Raw genomic sequence first — 21,378 nt, 5'->3', positions numbered from 1 at the left:
GAGGGGGGTTAACTAAAACAGGAAAGGTAATAAGGTATGAGATAAAAATTATGAATTTGTAAACCCTACTACCAGTAGCTATAGGTTTTGAATTGTTAACTGAGAATCACTTGTTAAGTATCAGGCGGAGTCTTATTTCAGCAGATATCGTATGCGATTATTTGTTTCTGTATTCTGACCATGCGTGGGCAAGCTAAACAAACATTATAGTGAATCACGTGGTTTAGTCCGCTGTCCACCTGAACAGCTGAACATAACACTTCAGTTCTGGAACTGAGAAAGCAAATATTTGTAGCTCCAACGTATAACTTTAGTTGCTAACAAAACGCAATTTTCTCTTTACTTAGTCCCACATCAATAATGCTTAGTTTGAATTTTATTGCTATATGTCAATTTCTATGTATGAGTGATGTTTCTGTCTTTTTCGCTAAGACATAAATAACCAAACGTAGCTCTGAGTTGTAAGTAGATAGATAGAACGGCCTAGCGTCTAGCCATGTCTTTCTCATGAAGTGGTGTTCATTTAATTCTCTAAATAGATTTCTGAGGTGAGAATTTAAGAAATTTTGGAAAAAGTTTTTGGCAGATTCTAAGCGACTCGGATTAAAGTGGTAGCAGAATGCTATTGTAAAATTCACTATTATAGTTCAAAAACGATATCATAGCTTTGGATTGAATATATTTTTACCGTTGTCCAATCGTTAATACAGATTGAACCTGAGTATAATTAACAATTATAATCATCTCATGTCCAACAAGCGCGAGTGGGATAATTTTTTTTATTAAAAACAATCAAGAAATATTGCTAGATCTTGCTGATTTTGCTTGGCAAGAACAACCAGAAGACAATTTACAGGCATGGCCTAATGGCTCATATACTATCAGTGTTCTCAACTGTTTTGTTAAGTAGCGGACATACTTCTGAAAGCACCGGACGTGAATGTTTTCTTGGCGCCGTAAGGCGCCTCGCGAGCGCCGAAGTGGCAAGCACCTAGGGGGGTTTGGGGGCATGCTCCCCCAGGAAATTTTTAAAATAGAATATTCAGAAACGCCATTTCCAGCGTTTCTGGAACCAAGGAAACAGTTTCCTAGGCAATGCTGGCGCTCACTAAAATTCTCTTTAAAAAGTAAATTACTGAATGAAAATGGTCAGTTGGTAGGGGGAGGGGGAGGGAGAATGGCAACAACAGAATTTTCAGTGGCTTATCATTGCGAATTCATTTGATTTTCAAAAATGTTTGGTAACTTGATCTCAAAGTACCGGACGTGGAATGGCAAACGACCGGACGAAACGTCCGGCCTCCGGCCTCAAATGAAAACCCTGATACTATGGCCGCTAAGCCAATCAAATCCCTGGAATTGCATTATACAACGATCCAGGTTTTAATAAGTAGGAATATTGCACTTTCTTTGCCTTGCTTTGATATGTTTGAACACCTTTCATCTCACCTGCTGTAACTACAAACAATCCCTTAGAATCGACTCCACCCCAGACTTTAAAAGCGATAGGTCATGAAGTTAAGCGTACACGTTAGAGAAGCTTGACTAATACGCGGCGTAAATTATTTGATCATTTTCTCGCTATGTGTTCTCATCTCTCCCCTCTGTTGTTGGGGCTGCTGTGCATCGTTGGTGAGACGAGACTCTGATTTTAATTTAGCACTTTTAAGCACAATTAAAATTGTGACACATTTTTGGTCAGTAAGGGTATGATTATCCGTAAATTCGCAAAGAAAACGCTGTATTGGTCAGTCGGTGTGGAAATCGGTTTCTAATACTGAATAATAGAGAAAGAAAAAACGAAAGATTTGTTTTCATCTTGCATGCAGGAAACGAGAATTATTTTTAATTTTATTGCCATAACGTCGGAGTCATTGTTACGAAAGAAATTCGTTTCTGATGATCATGACGCATACGCATCTCTTTCTTTTTCAGGAGGGTTGCACAAAGTTCACGGTAAGATAAAGTACACGTATTATGGGAGGATGCCTTTTCAATTTTTTCCTTTTAGGACTTAAACATTGAACATCATTTACTTTAGTCATTTACTCGCTGGTAAAGCCAGTTTCTTTGTGTTCCAAAGTCACTTAACAGCAACCGTGAATCGCTAGATTTAACAGTGAATGACTTAGTCCAGAAGTGCTTTTTCTCCCTAGACGCAAGCGTTTTTCTTCAGTTTTCCTAACAGTTTTCTGGCATAAACTATAATTCATGTGTACAAAGTTACAAACTCATTTTCGAGATCTGGAGCTAGGCAAATATATATGACAAAAATGATAATAAAAAATGAATAGTTTGTCTCATGATGTAGTCACTTAAGTAAAAAAGATTATTCTGTTCTCGACTGATGTAAGGAAGGGCATTTTTTAGTGGCATGACTATGATATGAAACCTATTGTTTTGGGACCCTTTCTTTTGTTCAGGATCTTTCGACGAAGATGGTTTGGCAGCACATAACAAGTATCGCAGGATACACGTTGCCCCGGATATGAGTTTGGATTCTGGTATGAGCCAGCAGGCAGCAGCTTATGCCCAGCGGCTAGCACGCAGGGGAAGTCTTCAGCACTCGAGCTCCAGTCAGAGACCAGGTCAGGGGGAGAATCTCGCTATGTCGTGCGGTCGTGACCTTTCGGCCCAGCAGGCTGTTGAAATGTGGTGAGTACTATAGCCTTGCATGCACTGAATAAGAAAAAACTCAACGGGATAACGGATTTAAAGTTTACTGACAGTGGACAATCAGGCCCATAGTTAGCAATAGCCAGCATATGGGGTAACCGAAGCAGCTGATTGGGTAAACATTTCCAAGTTCATGACAGTGTACAACCAGGCCCCTAGCCAGCATAGAGGCAACCGAGGCAGCTGATTGGGCAAATATTTTCAAGTTCACGATCAGTTGCAAGAACTTGGAATTTAGTTAAATGAAAATTTAAAGTTAAGACTATTTGATGGATTTAAAAGACATGTACACAGAGATTTCAGCCACCGTAAGCCATCGTACTTTGGAACAGGAACACAGGATAAATTCAGAAGAAGACTAATAATAATAATAATAATAATAATAATAATAATAATAATAATAATAATAATAATAATAATAATAATAATAATAATAATAATAATAATAAATAATTTATTTCTATTGCGCATTTTCCTAACGCTCAAATGCGCTTTACAGTGCCGAACATATAATCTATACACTAAAAGAATGTAAAAAAAGATCTAAGAATCAAAAAATCAAAAGTCAATTAAAGGTCTAAAAATATGCTTGTCGAAAAAGATAGGTCTTAAGCTTAGCTTTAAAGATAGAGAGAAATGCGCTGCTTTTAATCTCAAATGGAAGCGGGTTTCAGAGGTAAGGCGCACACACTGAAAAAGCCCTAAAGCCAGTCAATTTGAGCTTGTGCGTTGGCTGCTTCAGTAGAGGTTGGTCAGCAGACCTAAGAGCTCGCCTGGGAACATAAGGACTGATGAGCTCAGTCAAGTACATTGGAGTTGGAGTGCCTTAAAGGTCTACAATAAGATCTTAAGTACAATACGCTGACGGACGGGGAGCCAATGTAGCTCAATAAGTAGTGGCGTGACATGATCAAACTTCCGCTTGCAAGTGATCACTTTAGCAGCAGCGTTCAAAACATATTGTAGTCTTTGAATAAGATAATCAGGTAGGCCATAGAGAAGCGCATTAATTACAATGATCTAAGCGAGACGTTACTAATGATGCAATAGTGTTTTGGTTGAGTCAATACTAAGGTATGGGCGTATACGACTAATATTTCTGATGTGATATCTCCTTTTGTTAATCTTTCACTCAGGTATAAAGAAGTTTGCAAGTTCAATTTCAACAATCCTGGATGGGGGTACGGCACAGGACACTTTACCCAGGTTGTGTGGAAAAAGAGTGTAGAGCTGGGGATGGGAAAAGCTACCTCCAGAGGGTGTACCTACGTAGTGGGCCGGTATCGTCCGGCAGGAAACATGATGAACAACTTCAGGAATAATGTCGCTAAGGGAAGTTTCGATAAGAACTCATATTGTTATGGCGGAGGGGGTGGTGGTGGCGGAAATGGGGGTGGTGGAGGAGGCAACGGGGGCGGTGGCGGTGGCAATGGGGGTGGTGGCGGCGGCAATGGCGGTGGTGGCGGCGGAAACGGGGGTGGTGGGGGCGGAAACGGGGGTGGCGGAGGTAACGGTGGGGATGGATCTTTTGACGAAGATGGCTTGGCTGCACATAACAAGTATCGCAGGATACACGATGCCCCGGATATGAGTTTGGATTCTGGTATGAGCCAGCAGGCAGCAGCTTATGCCCAGCGGCTAGCACGCAGGGGAAGTCTTCAGCACTCGAGCTCCAGTCAGAGACCAGGTCAGGGGGAGAATCTCGCTATGTCGTGCGGTCGTGACCTTTCGGCCCAGCAGGCTGTTGAAATGTGGTGAGTACTATATGCACTGGATAAGAAAAAAACTCAATAGACCATTTCCGAGTTGCTTTGAACCTCATTATGAAAGCGAGGCTAAGTGCAAAGTTTTTGTTATGAAAATCAGTTTTCATTCATATGCAAACAAAACTCATTTTCGTATGAAAAGTCTTGCACTTAGCCTCGCTTTCATAGTGAGGTTCTCAGCAACTCGGAAATGGCCTATTGGATAAGGGATTTAAAATTTACCGTCAGTGTACAGCCAGACAGCTGATTGGGTAATATTTTCCAAGTTTGTGATATTCAAAGCACTTGGAGTTTGCTTAAATGAAAGTTAAGACTATTCGATTGATTAAAAAAAGACATATACACAGAGATTTTAGCCACCCAGTTAGCCATCGTCGGCTTGTTTGATTGATTGGAAGGAATTCTGACCTCATTTAATTGATTCTGTCTTCGATCTACGTGCGGTATATGATGAGTATTAAATTAAATCGCGTTTGTTCGTGTTTACGTTTATTTGTTTGTTTATTGTCTTGTTTCAACTTTAAGTTAACAAAAACAATTATAATCTCTAGTATTTTTTTCGCCTTTACTATTATTTGCATTTTTTTCTTCTGCATTTTTTTACTACTTAAAATGTGACGGGATGAAAACTCATCTTCATATGAGACTGTTGTATACCAAACATTTAAAACAGGATTAGAACACAGGGTAAATTCAGAAGAGGGGTGCTAAGATATCTCCTTTTGTCAATCTTTCACTCAGGTATAAAGAAGTTTGCAAGTTCAATTTCAACAATCCCGGATGGGGATCCGGCACGGGACACTTTACCCAGGTGGTGTGGAAGAAGAGTGTAGAGCTGGGGATGGGAAAAGCTACCTCCAGAGGGTGTACCTACGTGGTAGGCCGCTATCGTCCCGCAGGAAACATGATGAACGACTTCAGGAATAATGTCGCGAAGGGAAGTTTCGATAAGAGCTCGTATTGTAATGGCGGAGGGGGTGGTGGAGGCGGAAATGGTGGTGGAGGTGGAGGTGGAGGTGGCTGGCGTCCAGGAGGCGGAGGTGGTGGGGGAGGTTGGAGACCTGTTGGAGGCGGTGGTGGAGGCTGGAGACCCGTAGGGGGAGGCGGAGGTGGTTGGAGGCCAGTAGGGAAATAACTGGGGCCGACGCCGAGTCGCCGACGCTAGGTCATCAATGTGCGTCAAGTTTAATCTGTTGCTTGTATTGAGAATCAAATAAAGCGGGCTGTTAAGAGTTTGTTTCTGTAGTTTGTTTAAGACCCGGACTTGCATCGCTTATCAGTTTATCGGTCAGACATATGCCAATCACTTGCGAAGTTTGTAAGCACAGATTTCGTCCTTCGATAAAGTGCGCGTTTACTTTCCCCCGACAGTACGTAGATAATAGTAAATTGCCGTTGCAACTAGATAGATAACGTCTTCACGAGTCAAGCGCTTAACTGTGCACTAGACATCCAACCAATGGTGCCTAAGGGATGAATCTACCAGGGATATCTTACTATACTCCCTCTGGACGAGACGATACTCCATCGCAGGGTTTATCCCTCGACATTTTGTTAGCCTCTCCTCTTTGTGGGGAAGAGGGTAAAGCGACTCCCCTAAAAACAGCTCCATGGGAGGCTACTTGATCTTGAGCTATTTGATTGGTTCTTGTCTAAAGGTTCAGTGACGACCAAATTCGTAAATTCGGGCAGAGATAGAGAGACAATGTGAAGAAGCGATGACGAAAGGCAAAGCAAGCTGTGCGATAGGTTCATCATCATATCTTATTCTACCCTCCAATTTAAGAGTAGCTTACACAGTTAATATCTCCGAGCATTTACCCACCCAATCATGAGAATATACACACAAAGTCCAGACCACAAAACCGGGAACTACGTTCCCTAATCTTTGCGAACAGTGAGTGGGTTCTTTAACGTCCCACAGAGTTCTTTACAAACGAGGGTTGTGAGACGGGGCCTACGGTTTATCGTCCTCATCCGAGAAAACTAGAAAGTCTAACCATTTGCAGATGTTAGAACAAAAACAGCACTTTCTCCTCAGTTATTTAAAAGACCCCGAGTGGTGGTGCGGCCGAGGTTTGAACCCGCGACCTCCCGCACGGTTAGTAATCAGTTTATCACCCCGAATCCACGTTCAAAGGCCCTGAGATCCAACTGGTTGTCACAGATGCAGTAAATAATTTTCGTTGTCACTATAATCATTCACAGCCCAAATTATGAGTGACAAAACTTTGCCCAGGGAGAGGATCGCGCGGTGAAAGCGATATCGAAATAGCTAGTCGTCACCACGTTCTTAAATCTATTCAAAGAAGTTTGGTCCAGGACATTTTGGTAAGTGCTCAGTGTTGATATTTCACTGGAGCAGATGTATTACACTTCCCAATACTTACACGACCTACACGGCGCTAACACAATTGTAATCTCGATATCGACTTCCACAAAATGTCAAATATTCGTAAATACTGAGGATTTGAAAACTGCTATCGATCAAAAGAGTAGCAATGCAAGGCAATTAGCATACGCATGGCTAACACTTGATTTAACTAAGTGGAGCTAAGATGTGGTTTCTGACAGCTGATCATGCAGTTGCGTGCTTGATGCTGATATGTTTTTGTTTGTTTGTTTGTTTGTTTTTTCAGATTTCTTTTTATGTCGCTTTAAGGAAAATGTGTAAAAGTTGCATTTCAAGTTCTGTGGACATAACTCAATAGGAGATTTGCTTCTCTCTCCTGAATTGGATGTTAGTCCATTGTAGGGTTTTCCCCTGGTATCCATTTATGGGCGAAGAGAGACAATGTGGAGTAAAGTTTGTTAATTACAATTTCAAGTGTGGAGAAGATTCGAACTTTCCAGAGTAAAATGGGTCTACCACAGGTTGACTTTTACTTGGAGGTTCACAGAAACTGACTTGCAAGCATCAGTAAAATCTCATCTCTATTGATTTTGAAAACAAAACTGAGTGAGTCGCAACGTTATTGGTGCAAAATAAATCACCGTTTGCCGTTTCTCGTAATTCGTTTGTGAAGCTTTTAGACTATTTATTCGAGGTATGTATTTTTAAAGTTGTGCGCTTCTATGCGAGCTTCTTCGTAATATTGGACATGCGATTCTGATGAAAGATAACTGCAAAAGATTTTTGTAATTAATCTCTGTCACGACCTTTTCCAAGAGCGACTTGTGCCCTTCAAGTGCCTTCCATCAGTGAAATATTGATCTATGTAATCTTTACATTTTGAAATGAGTTGGCAACACAATTTAAGACGCGTTCAAACGGCTCTCAAAGCGACGATCGTAAACATCACGAAATGGAATATCAAATAAAGATCTCGTGTTTCTGTGGATCTTTATGGATGACGACTGATTAGTGTATTCTGGATAGTTTTATCCAACGGCTTTTTAGAACGTAAAAAGTAAATTAAAATTAAAAGATAGATATTTGTTTGCAGGGGGCTGGTTGTAACTAATTTTTTAATCCACTTAAAAATATATAAAGTTGGTCTGTTTAGGCGGAGAACGGTCAATGACCTTTGTCGGACAGAAATAAGATTGCGAAACGGTACTGAGATGCGTGGTTAATTTAATTTTTGATGGTGTTTCTGTAATTTATAAAAGCCGTCTACCAGTTGGAATCACTCATGTTGCGAAATAACAATTTTTTTTATTATAACAATTGAAATATCACTTTTAAAGTTATTTTATTTAACAAGGGAAAATAACTGGTAAGAGAAAGTGGGTAATGCGTAGAGGCGTACAAACAAGATCCACTTGTAACTTAGAAAGATAACGTTTTGTTTGGCGTGATTTCAAACACTGAGTGATTCTTTCGAGTTTTAAAATTTTTACATGTTACAGAGTTTTGATCTTTGATTTTCGATATGATATGACGAGCACTTTTTAAGTGTGAGGTAATAAAGATTGGTAAAACTCGGATTGATTTCAACTAGGGATTCAAAAAAATTGCCTCCGGGCCGTCAAATCAGGGTCAAGTGCCCGTAAAAAACGCAAACGTAGGATTTGTTCTCGTGTTTTGCTAGCTGCAGATGATGGTGACAAAAGAGTATGCGGATTGCGCTAAGAGGGCAAACCATTTTCTTACGATTTCGCCACAAACAGCGTCATTGCTTGATATTGCGCCCCCTTCAAAGCAAATCATCACCTGCAATGACAAAATGACCTTTCCGAGAAACGTCACGAAATTTTGATGTACCAACTGAATGAAATATCGATGCTTTGAGATGCTACATCATTGCAATGCGTTGAACAACTCTTCTATTGACACACCAATCGAGTACCGATCTTTGCGATTGCATGTCATCGAACTGTATCGAGATGTGAAATCTATTTGAGTCCATGATCACTAATCATGACTGACATGGTGTAATGATGCTCAGAACTTAGTCCCAAGGAGGAGGTGGGCCCGGTCTTGCTAGTCAAGCTGCGTTGTTTTCAAACCCCTATTTACTAATTCAGACGAAATATTATGCCCAGATGAAACTTATGCACTCCGTTCAATAAACTTGGTGATGGCTTTAAATCTGTGTTATGACGACTATCGGCTTATTCCCAATCCTTCCTCTCCTCTTCCCAGGGGATATAAGTACAGTCATTTCATGACGTAAGGTAAAAGTGACAAAATTAACTTACCTTGCACAACTTTTCATGATGCTGTATTTCCTAACTTCCGCACCTCTTTATGACTAAGTAAAAACAAGAGCTTAGCGTTGAACCTATCAGCTCCTAAACTCGTAACCAGAAGGGAAGATATATTCATTCAAACTGGACTCCATTTTTTAGTACAAATACACAGCGTCCTTTCTGTTCTCTTTCTGGTAAAAATAAAAGCAAACCAGCCATAACATTGACCTACTAATTGTTAAGCAATCGATGTGTCACCGTTTCGAAACAACGATCCTTTTGATCATTGCGTTGCTGGGGTCGGCGGACACCATGTAGATAGTTTTACGCGCGTTTGATAAGCTGATCACGTGCGCTATGAGTACAACCCAATGTCAACATATCGGTTTGTTATTTTAGCGGTACGCAGAGTTAACTAGTTTGTGTTGGCATTCGTGCAGACCTCGACTGTGCGTGCCCTTTGGTTTAGAGTGGTGCTTTTTCGTGTACGTGTTTTCACCGAATATTCAATTAGCAGAGCTCTGATTTACAAATTCAAGCAACGTCACACTGGCCTCGATGGCACTCTTCGCGCCTTCATACTCCGCTGTTTTTCTACTCTCTTTATCTCTGCTCATCAGTTTCCAGGTACGTCAGCAAGAATAAGTATTATAGACAGTAGCCGTTTAGAAAAGGGAATGTTAATGTTAGCAGTTCACTGAAACCAGTTACACTTTGATAAACAATGTTTGCAGACTGCCTCTGCAGATTTTAAACTTGGCCGAAAAAAAAAAGATTCAAAGTTAACATCCAGTACGCATTGCTAAGGATATGAATGTTTTTACTGGGATCATACTAACAGTATTTAGATTTGTCGATTTTCACTGTATTGTAAAACACATATTTTATAATGATCCGTCAACATTTGTTGTCGAAAGGTAATATTGCATCAGTGACATGTAGCTGGCCCAGCTTGAACGCTACCCTTTCACAAGGAGTTAAATCAAGATTTTCTTTAATTCTTTGAAAAATTGTACTTAGCTAACGTAAATGAAACTGTCTGAGCACTGCCCCCAGCTTTCAGCTGTATCTTTACTTGATAAACGGCAAAACGAAGCAATTTTTCTGTTGTCTCTGTGTGCGGGCTGGGTCCGTGATCGGCAAAATTATTTAGCTGGTTGGTTGCGCGGGTTTCCTGTTCTGTGACCGGGTCAATGCCAGGGCCATATCCTAAATCAATTTAATAGTTACATTCTTTTCATGGCCCGCGAAAGAAGCCCAGATGTTTTTGTTGATTTAGCAACTTTTCTAACAAACTGCTCTTCAAGACTAGAGAATTTTATTTTGCAAACAAGTCGTTGCTGATCCGCCAGATTTGACCCGTGCATGTCAAAGCGTGGAGGCTGAGCTCTGCTATTGAAGGCTCATTCCCACGGCTGCAATTCAAGTTAAGTCCGCTTTTCAACACTGAACTAGTAAACAAGAACATTTTGTTTTCTTTTCATTTCTGCTTGGATTTCGACCCTATCAAATTTTCAAATTGCTCTCTGAAACAAAGTTTTCACCGACGGAGCATCGATTACATTTGTTTGCATATATCCAAAATGGAAATGAAGAGTAAAAATTAAAGTGCACTTGTGTTACACGCCTCAATGAAGATCGGTCACTGGTCATAACATACGGGTGAAACGATACGAAGGAGACACACGCGACTGGTACGAGATTAGGGGTGGGGGGGGGGGGGGTTAAATTATGGAAAACGCAACATTATAACATGCATGAGGAAAAGGTCTATAAAACTTTTCCTGATCATTTGCGCGGACACGAACCGGGTATTGTTTGACAAACGTGTCTGAACTATTTGAGATACTCAAAGTCTTTTGGGGAAACAAATAGTTCATGTCGGCACAAACGGGAAAAGATGTTTTGGAAAACAATTTTCTCTCGTTGCAGAGCTCCCTTCTTTAGTTTTGCGTTTATAATCAAGTTACATTACTATTTCAGCCCCTCAAAATATAGATTACCGAAAAGCAAAAAGGTCGTACCGGACTGCTGAAGGCAAGGAACTCACTGATTTGCAAATACAGTCGTATTAAAAATTGTTTAATTCTTTCTGCTACTCTTTACATGACTTGCGCACAACTAAGGACCGAAACCGGGATAACCGACAGTTCTTAACCAAATCAAATACGTTGTCTCAAGGCTTTAACTTTTCACCAGTTTCAAGTTTTCGCGGTTCAAGTTGTCTGCAGCCATTTAACGGATTCGTAAACCCTGACCTATCTCAGTTGTTTCGAAACCAACTTTGGAAAAACTGTTAATCGCTTAAGTAAAAGTTAAGAAGATTAATTTTGGGTCGAGTGGCCACAGAGTTTGTTTCCACAAAACAGGATCATCGTGATCCTCTTTCGTTTTCTATGACAAATGAGAAGATCAGTGACGCTAAGTTTCAGCAGTGACAAAAACCGATCTCGGAGACAAAAAAAATTACAGTCAAATTACGGCAAGTGTTCCATAAAATAAATTAAAGGTGAAACGGATCAGTATCTCCGATCTACTGGAAATAACTTGGAAGTTCTACTCAGACGTTCGGTTGAGCAACGTGCAGAGGTAGATAATTCAATGAAATTGCGTTCCGGTCAGGGCCTCATTGTTCAATATAATACTTCAAAGAGTCGGCCAAAAACAGCGATACCATTAGTCAATGCAATAGTTCGACAGTGTGAGGTGGATAATGTTGTTATTTATTTTACGTATTTGATTGGCAGACATCCGCCTCCTTGGTCATACAGGTAGTTCAAAAAGTCAGAGAAACAATTAAGGTTTCGAAATCGCATTGCCGCACGCTCTTGATAATTCGCAGTAATAATATCTTGGCAGGGGTTGTTTTCCTGTGACCTTCCTAATAGTAATACCTAAAATCATCAGTTAAGAATAAAAACAAAATGAAAAGAATTACATTGAAATGTGGGATTGACACATAGCAGAGTATACTCTGCAAGTTTAGACATTGCATGAAATTTTGTATGTAACTTTTTTTGAACGAAGGAACGAAAAGTTCTTATTTCGCCTTTTCAAATTCAAGAGACAATCGCCATGGGCCTAGAAAATCTATGAAATAACAGAAAAAAGCTCACTGTTGCATGCCTCCGGGTATAAGTGCGTGAAGAACTGCATGGGCCAAATGAGCAATTAGCAAGGTTCGTTCATTCATTCTGCCAGCCAGCCAGCCAGCCAGCCAGCCAGTCAGTCAGTCAGTCAGTCAGTCAGTCAGTCAGTCAGTCAAGCACTTAGGCCGAGACAATCCGCCATCCATCCCAACCTCGTTCCCAGGGTCTCTCATCTTCCCAGCCAAGCTTGGGCGGAAAGTTGAGAGACCCTGGGAACGAGGTTGCATCCATCCGGATTCATCCATCCATCTATCCATCCATCCATCCATCCATCCATCCATCCATTCATCCATCCATCCATCCATCCATCCATCCATCCATCCATACAGTTAGTCAGCCACCTAGTCAGTCGGGACTCAGTGTGTCGTTTCAACGCCGTTTCAGACAGCTGTGTCAGAGACCATCCAAAACCCCAGTTTAATTTTGAAGTTAAATTTTATAAAGTCTTGCATTTTGCGCCAACAGGTTCCCATATCAGCCGGCCCAGGAGGAAAACTGTCCGTCCTTTTGAAGAGCTTTTCAAATCCCTCCAATTTAGACTTAAACGGAAACTGCTGTGAGTCACCATGCAGGAGTTGCGACTATTATTTAAAGATATGCCTGAAAGAAAATGCCGGTGGATCTTGTGTCAAATCTGTAACGACAAAGACCTACGATAACACAAAGTACGTTGTCTTTAAGCTAAACGAGGCCTTCAAAAGCGGTGGAAGAAATCCTCTCGTGTGGACGTTTTCTTCATGGAAGGTAACGTTTTTACGAGTTATTATGAACTTTCTTTGACTTACCCTGAAGAGCTGAGGACATTGTTTGTCATACATACATACATACTTTATTACCACTTCCCCAAAGAGGATTTTTTTTGTCGTTCATTATCAGTTCATGCCACGCCGTGCAGATGACATCAAGACACGCGAAGTGTAATTTAGGTTTAATTGGTTGAAGTAAGCAGCATGTACCTGTTGCACGATAGCTACACACATACTCACACTGACTACAAGTTTCCAGCGCAGAAAGGTTATTGAAAAAGTTACTTATAGAGATTTGCTCTACTTCGGTCAACAAGTAACCAACATGTCTGCCTTCAACTGTTTCTGTGAAGTGCACAGGACCGTCAACTTACATTTACCAACACAAATTGGAAAACTTTAGTTTTGTGTCAAGTTTGGCGATCTAAAATTTGATCAATAGCAGAAGCCCAGGACTAGGAGCCTCCATCTTTATTAATTCCTTAATTCAACCCTTTACCAGGAAAAGCAGTTCTAAAAATAGATTTACACGGGAAACGAATGACATATGAAAACTGACTGTTCCATTGTCTTTTTATCTTTTTTGATTGGGTATTTGAACTGCAGGGGTTCCAAAGGTCCTCTAAGACTTCCTCAAAAAATAAATCTTTTTCGGGAAAGGGTTCACTCCAAGGCTTAGAATGAGAGATAGAGGTTATGGGCTTCTGTTAATAGAAATTCTTCTTTGTGTGCTGCATGACAGAATTTTTTTTGTTTTAAAGTTGTTTCCTTTGTTGATCATTTATTTAATTCTCGCCAACTATATGTTACACTTTGAATTAGAATCAAGAAGAACGTAGATGTTGATCACCGTTGGGTTTACAATTGTAATCTCATATTGCTAGGGTTCATTCGCTGTAAGTATCCAGGCTATGGATGAAGATGGAATATCTGCAGATGATCTCATCGACAAATATCAACGCCAAATCACCGTCACCCCGACATCGTGGGCATCGCAAGCAAAATGGGTGCAAGTATCTCTGGGAGGTAATCCTTCTACAACGGTGCTACAATACTCCGTTCAATGCAATCAAGATTATTATGGTCCTAGTTGTACTACGTATTGTGTAGCACGCGATGACGATACCGCAGGACATTACACTTGTAATAAAGCCACTGGTGAGTGGATCTGTCGAGCCGGATGGTACGGTGCAAGCTGTAAAGTGTATTGTGTCCCTCATGATGATGACACGCATGGACACTACTCATGTGAGTCTGGCACAGGGAGAAAGGTGTGTCTAAAAGGATGGTATGGGCCCAGTTGTAAAGTGCACTGTATGCCTAGGAATGACTCCCTTGCGGGGTATACCTGCGATTCACAGGGACAAAAGATTTGTTTGCAGAACTGGTACGGTAAAAGCCAGTGCAACGTTTATTGCAAACAAACCAATGACACCATTGCAGGTTACAACTGCGGCTCAAACGGAAACAAAATATGTTTAAAAGGCTGGTTTGGTCCATCGTGTGATTGCACACCAAAGAATGATTCCTCTATGGGTTTCACGTGTAATTCCACTACTGGGAAACGAGAGTGTCTGGTAGGATGGTTCGGAGGTGACTGTGATATTTTTTGTTCACCGAGAAATGATTCCTCAGGTCATTATCTTTGTCACAGTGGCACTGGAGCGAAGGAGTGTCTTCCAAACTGGTTTGGCGAAAACTGTACCGTGCACTGCAAAGCCAGGAATGATTCCATGGGTCAACACGAGTGTGCAATAAATGGAAGCATATTATGTTCCCACAACTGGTATGGTCCGAACTGCAAAGTTTATTGTGCTGCCAGACATGATGATGTTGGCCACTTCACTTGCCATCCACAGTCGGGTCAAAGGATCTGCAACCCAGACTGGTATGGCGAGAATTGTAGTACACATTGTGTTCCTCAGGACACCGACTGGTTTGGCCATTACAACTGCAATAAAATCGATGGTGGCAAAAAGTGTCATAGCAACTGGTACGGAGCTAGTTGCACTTTATTCTGTGCCCCGCACGATGACTCCCATGGACATTACACGTGTGGTAAAATTAATGGTAGCAAAGTTTGCTTGGACAACTGGTTTGGAAGTGAATGCAAAACGTACTGCAAATCAATGAACAATTCACGAGGGCACTACCATTGTAGTGTCGGGGATGGCACCAAGATATGTCATCACGACTGGTTTGGCCCAAATTGCACAGTGTATTGCACACCGAGAAATGACTCTCACGGGCAATACCAATGCGATGGCAATGATGGTAGAAAGCTATGCCACCAGCATTGGTTTGGACCCAATTGTTCCACGCATTGCGTCGCTAGGAATGACTCCAGGGGACATTATGATTGTGAGCCCTCGGACGGGTCCATAATTTGTCACCAAGCCTGGTATGGCCCTACCTGCTCCGTGATGTGCATCCCTAGAGATGATTCTTCTGGGCACTTCACTTGTGATGTCGCGGATGGAAGCAAATTATGTTACAAGCATTGGTACGGACCTAACTGCACTGTGTTTTGCAGATCACAGAACAGTTACCTAGGACATTACACATGTCATAAAGAGACGGGTCAAAAAGTGTGCCTGGAAGGTTGGGAAGGAGAAAGCTGTCTTCACAGTAAGTACAAGTACCAGATACACTTTGTCGAGCGCTATCGCTTACCCCAGACTTCTATTTCTGACAATTCAAATTATAGACCGAATACACTGATTTATTTTTAAAAATTCAAGCGTTCTATGGCGTGGTCGTTGCTTAAGACTTAATAACAAATAATTATCGGTCATAAAGCACTGGGAAGAAATGAGGAAGTTAACGTGGGCTCCTTGAAAAAACGGACAATTGTCATAATGTAATTATTGTTACCGTCAGTTTCAAGTTATTAGAGCCACGATCAGTAGAAGACAAAAAAAACCGTTTTCGTTTTGAATGTACACGTAACCATGCGATTCAGTTATTTGCCCAAAAAATAATGATTACGATTTTTTTGAAGTTTCTTTTGTTTAGTGCTTGTGAAACGCGTAATGCAGTGATTTCTAAAGGTCTTTTGGACTCAATCGAATGCAGAGATAAAGTTTTAAACAGAACGGCTGGGCATCGGTCAGAGGCGACTCTTTGAAATAAGGCATCTAACAGGTTTATTCCATTCAGCTGTAACTAAAGGAACTTCTTTTTGTAATGATTCTCTTTATTTGTTCATTATTCAGGAGTTACAACCCACTCGCCAGAAACATCGTCCACGCCGTCAACATCTTCCACGGCTTCCACCGAATCAGAACATATTACAGAATACATCATACCGGCTGAGCCACCAACTGAGAGTGGAATGCTACCCATAGAGAAACAAAGTAAAAAGGCGCCTTAAGAAAAATGGCTGACAAAAACGCGCATGGGATTGATAACTGGAGGTTTTGCGCTTCTGTTGGTCCTATGTGCTGGAGGTATGATAGCTTTGCTGAGGTGAGTTGCTAACATTTTAAAGCCATTTCGACTACAACTCGGGTCCACTCATAGTGCAAGATGGTCGAGTCATAGTGCAAGTTGAATCAAGTCCGTAGTGCAAGATGAAAACAGAGAAAAGTCTTGAACACCTGATTTACTTTATAAACCTCTCTTTTTTACGGCATGTACAGTTGCAGATCCCGATCCAAGCCAGTCCCTTATAAGAGACAACGGAACGACAAAGGAAATGAGAAAGGCAGCTCAATGGACAGGACTCTACACTGCAAGGTTAACCCTGCAGCTGATGTTCTCTCCCAGTACGAGATGAACGAGATGATGTGTGAAGTTCAAGAGATCTCGTGGTAAGTGTCTCTTAGGGCGCCTTCTCCTTAAATCAAACAAATAAAACAAAGACACGAACACAAAAAAAAATCCCCTGGTTTTTTTTTTGCCACAAACTTCCCATTACTGCATAAATCTATTCATTACCTTTCAGGTGTTTAAAGTTTCGAGTTAAAATGAAAATTTTCCAACACAATAGAATTTTCTAAAACATTGGTAAGAGTAGTAACAAGTTCTAACAAGAGAATTATTTTCTGTTGGTTCTAATTGCTCGCCACCAGTTTGCCAATTGTTGTTGCAGCATTTTCAGTCTCATTGTTTTTATTTGCCATCACAAGATGTAATAGCAACTTCATTTTGTGGGTTGCTGAGGCAAGCACAAGTATTTCAAGCCTAACATTGTTTGGAAGTTATCGTGTCTTAAAGTGCCCCTGGGACGAAAATTTCATTTTCCATCTTTTTGCATTTTCTTGTAGAATATGACCTTCTTACTCATGTTCTACATGTAAATGCAAAAAGATGGAAAATGAAATTTTCGTCCCAGGGGCACTTTAAGTCTTTACTCTTACCATTCAGTTCATTGTGGCAGTTTTATATAGGCTATTCCTCGTTTGGCACATCATTTTCACGTTTGGTATGGTAGAGTCAAAATTACATTCATAAACCTGGTACATAATCGAATGAAAACAAAGGGTACCCCCGATTATTTTGGGAGGCTATTTTGAATCGAAACAACGAAAGGTCGTTTTCTTAATTCGTAGGGGTGAAGACGGTTCAAGACAGATAGACGATCACTTAGTAATGTACAACAACCCGCTGTTTAGCAAACGAAATCAACCCAAGCGCGCTGCTAGCAGCCGACAGCTGACCGTGGACAGTGACTGGAATGTGGTGTTTGATATATGAGGGAGCATACACTTGCGTCCTTGCTACCACCAATTTGGGGGACGTTTTCACCCGGGGGGGGGGGGGGGGGGGGTACTTGGGTTCAGTTTTGCTGGGTATGTGCCGCTGGCTTCTCAGAGCCCCTGCCCCATTATAGTCTCTTTTGTGGCCAGTTATAGACCCCATCTTAGTCACTTTTGGGAAAATGTAATTTTCGCGATCCCAACTAAGTCACTTTCTATTTATGCATCTACTTTGTTCTGGACCGGTGGTTTTGTGCTATTGTGAAACTGGTTTATTGAAGTTGTGGTTTCAAGAACGAAATATAATGCGAGGTGATTGTTAGATTTAATAAACATCAACTTTCTGACATTTTTAACTTAGACTATTTTGAATCCTTACGTAATAGAATTTTCTTACCCCAAAAATCCGAAAATGTGCGACCCCATTGTAGTAACTCTATTGAAAATGCAACCCCATTATAGTCAATCCAGTCATGAAAATGCGACCCCATCCAGCGGCACATCCCCATTAGCCTCTTATAAGGAAGTAGCCCCCCCGACTGCCTTCAAATTTCTGAGGGGCAGCTACCAGCCGATAGTTTCATGACAGAAACATTCTTGTTTAAATAGTGCCTCTCTGAGGATGAACACTATCGCGATCATGCTAAATCAGCAAGACTAGGAGAAAATTTAGTTAAGAACTCTAAGTAGCAGTAGGATAGAACAACTTTATACTCTCAGTTATTCAAAGAGAAGGCTGGTCGCCTGTAAATTTTATATTTTAGATAAATGAGTCTCTTTAGTTCAGTGCTAAGTTTAGAATTATTCTTACTGATAAATCGTGACTGAAAAAAATGGCAAAGAGAAATTAATTGGTTTCAGAATTATCGAAATTTTAACACGAAATTAGATAGGTACGGTAATAATGACAAAGAATATTGACAAAGACATCACAAGGAAAAACTTGGCTTTTAAAATTTTTAAGTTTTAGTTAAAAGTACTTGTAAATACTTCTGAGCCAAAACATGCAAGAAAAACAAGAATGAAAGGAAGAAAGAATAATTTGTTGAGGAAAAAATAAAAATGTTATTCACCGGCCTAGGTCAGTCCGTGTTAGGAAAAATGTGCCCTCTATCTTGAGCACGGCCCCGTCAACCGCATACTCAAGGTCTTGGCCACAGTTTTTCCCGATACAGACCTCCGGCATATATGTATAATTAGACGTTACGAAATTAAAATTTCAAAATGCATCTAATCCAATCCAGCTATCAATGGGCTATTTTGATTGAGCATTTACATAAATCAAAATGGGAGAAAATGGCAAAGAGAAAATTGGCTTTAAAGATTATTGAAATATCAAGTTGTAATTAATAAGTTTTCAAATTATGTAGCTTCATGGCCGAAAAGTTATGCGCATGAAAAAAATCTTGACAAGACCATTTACTAGAGATTAGTTTTTTAAATATCTAGGTAAAATTGCCTGAGTGATATTTGTATATTTTGTGTAATGAGAATCTGAAGAAAACTGGTTACATGAATGAGAAATGGTTCTCAACAAAGCCCTAGCTTACTTTAAAACATGCAGTAAATAAGTTATTACGTACCTAAGACAAATTTCTCTTTCAGAAATCGTTGTTTTTCTCTAGTAAACTTTATGCTGTACAAACTTACATATACTTTTAACCTCAGGTGGACCATATTACATTATTAAATCTAACAGAATCTAACAACAATATGAGTGCATCAATGACTCTATCACATAACCGAGTTAATTCCCGGGTGAAATACCTTTCTAGTTCAGTGTAAAAAGCCCGCTAGTGTGATTAGTAATTAAAATGAAAGCTGCCGAGTTGGGTACTTTTCTCTGGTTCTACTATTTGTTATATTGTTCCAGAGGGTTCTATTTTTGATTAGCTTATACAGCCGTTCTTTTGATATTTTCTCTTAAGGGACTGTGTGAACATTACAAATTGTTGGTTGTGGGAAAGTCTAAGGGACTGATATATTCAGGGAAATATGATCTATTGCGTTGCTATTGTTAGCACAACAAATGCATTTTTAAATAGATTAAACCTAGGTGTAATTAGGAACAAATTATCAGCTTATTGACACATGAAGCGCATGTGTCACGAACAAGAACCAGATAATACAGTCAGTTCTGTAACCAGCCGAATTTGGAATTAGTTTATCTTCAATAAGGCAGGCATCCGACTTGAATCCGCTTGAATTCCATCACACAAGTATGGTAAGTTGGTTAGTTTTTTTTTGCTGGGTGTGTTCCGCTGCAAGACCGAGATGCATTTCAGCTGGGGTTCGTGGTATTTCAAGCTCTTTCATTTTCCAATGTGCCAGTCTTGTTGCAATTTTTCAACCCCATTCTAGTGGGAATCCCGAATCATCGAGTTTGGATTCGAGTTCGAGTTCGAGTTGGACTTCGAGTTAGACTTCGAGTTGGACTTCGAGTTGAAGTTCGAGTTGGAATCGGAGTTGTACTACTAGAAAAAAAACAAAAAGCTAAATATTTCGTTATTTTTTTTACTAATATAAAAATACAAAAAGCAAAATACTTCGTTATTTTCGAGAGCGCGCTCTGGAATCGGACCCCCCATCCCAAACGAATTATACGAAAAATGTAGATACTAAGCATGGTCTATACGAAAAAGAAAATGGTGTACAACAGAAGAAAACAGTTTCGATCTGTTCAATACCACCCATTAGTTACAAACTTGAAACAAATACTAATGGAAAACTGGCATTTAATAGAACGACAAACATTGTTCAGAGAAATTTACAAGGAACCCCCTCTAATTTTATACAAAAGAGGTAGGTCTCTCAAGGATATACTCGTGAGAGCAAAACTCTAAAAACGGCTAAAACACGCACGTGAGAGTCGCACAGGCCTGTCACTATTTATAAAATAGAGAAGCTCGGCGGTTCGCCAGTCAAATAGACTGACAAGTTTTATTCAAGCGGCTCAGCGGCTCGCCAGTCAAATTGAGTTTGTTGATACAACGTGATTGAACAAAGGGTCTGATTATTACGCGTCTGTTGAAATAATACAAGCGGCGGTGGTCCCCTGTGAGAAAACGATCGTCGCACGAAGGGAAGAAAGAGACGTAAGCGATTTTTACGGATGATTTTTACCGATTGATAACGGAAATCGGTGAAAATCGATAAATTGATTTCGTGTGTCAAATCGATATTATCGATTTGTCATGAAGTCCAACTCGAAGTCTAACTCGAAGTCCAACTCGAACTCGAACTCGAATCCCAACTCGATGATTCCCTACTCCCCATTCTAGTAACTATGTTGAAATTGCAGACCTATCCATTGGGATATCCCAGTTAGTCTGTTACTAGGAAGTTCCCCCCGGGGGTGACATTCACTGGATAACAACAAAACTTTCAAACGCGCTAACAATCTTATCACAACATCGTGCCACCTTCAGACAGCCCCTTCAGTCACGCTCTTTTCACGTGCAACAGCGATCAACATCCGTGGGTAACGGTGAACTGTCACCCTTTAGCGTCACACGTTTCGCACTGTTCACGCGCACATGGACTTTTCGCAGGAAACAGTGTCATGTGACCATAACTAGCCAATGAATGCGCACGCTGTGGCGGGAAAAACTCCTGCTTTGTAACAAGTTGGATTATGACCACCGCCAGCGTCATTCTGCCACAACCCTTGTAAAGACCTTAATACAATCGATATAAGAAAGGTAGT

The 21,378-nt window shown here is 40.6% G+C and overlaps 2 protein-coding genes across 2 annotated transcripts; both read left to right on the top strand.

Annotated features, from left to right (window-relative positions):
* Positions 1 to 1,452: 1,452 nt before the first annotated feature.
* Positions 1,453 to 6,021, top strand: LOC146480282 (uncharacterized). The gene is made up of 5 exons (XM_085109449.1): positions 1,453 to 1,632; positions 1,936 to 1,956; positions 2,424 to 2,655; positions 3,813 to 4,430; positions 5,184 to 6,021. Exons 1-5 carry the CDS (start codon positions 1,584 to 1,586, stop codon positions 5,575 to 5,577), a joined length of 1,314 nt encoding a protein of 437 aa, XP_084965575.1. The 5' UTR covers positions 1,453 to 1,583; the 3' UTR covers positions 5,578 to 6,021.
* Positions 6,022 to 9,466: 3,445 nt separating this feature from the next.
* Positions 9,467 to 19,370, top strand: LOC146480281 (uncharacterized). Its single transcript, XM_085109448.1, has 6 exons — positions 9,467 to 9,704; positions 12,692 to 12,970; positions 13,857 to 15,600; positions 16,188 to 16,440; positions 16,614 to 16,784; positions 17,526 to 19,370. The coding sequence occupies exons 1-4, from the start codon at positions 9,636 to 9,638 to the stop codon at positions 16,343 to 16,345; spliced, it is 2,250 nt and encodes a 749-aa protein (XP_084965574.1). The 5' UTR covers positions 9,467 to 9,635; the 3' UTR covers positions 16,346 to 16,440; positions 16,614 to 16,784; positions 17,526 to 19,370.
* Positions 19,371 to 21,378: the final 2,008 nt, after the last annotated feature.

Source organism: Pavona decussata, unplaced genomic scaffold (genome assembly GCF_977016875.1).
Source record: "Pavona decussata unplaced genomic scaffold, jaPavDecu1.1 SCAFFOLD_53, whole genome shotgun sequence".
NCBI lineage: Eukaryota > Metazoa > Cnidaria > Anthozoa > Scleractinia > Agariciidae > Pavona > Pavona decussata.
The sequence above is the reverse complement of the archived record's forward strand: the minus strand, read 5'-3'. Positions and strand labels throughout refer to the sequence as shown.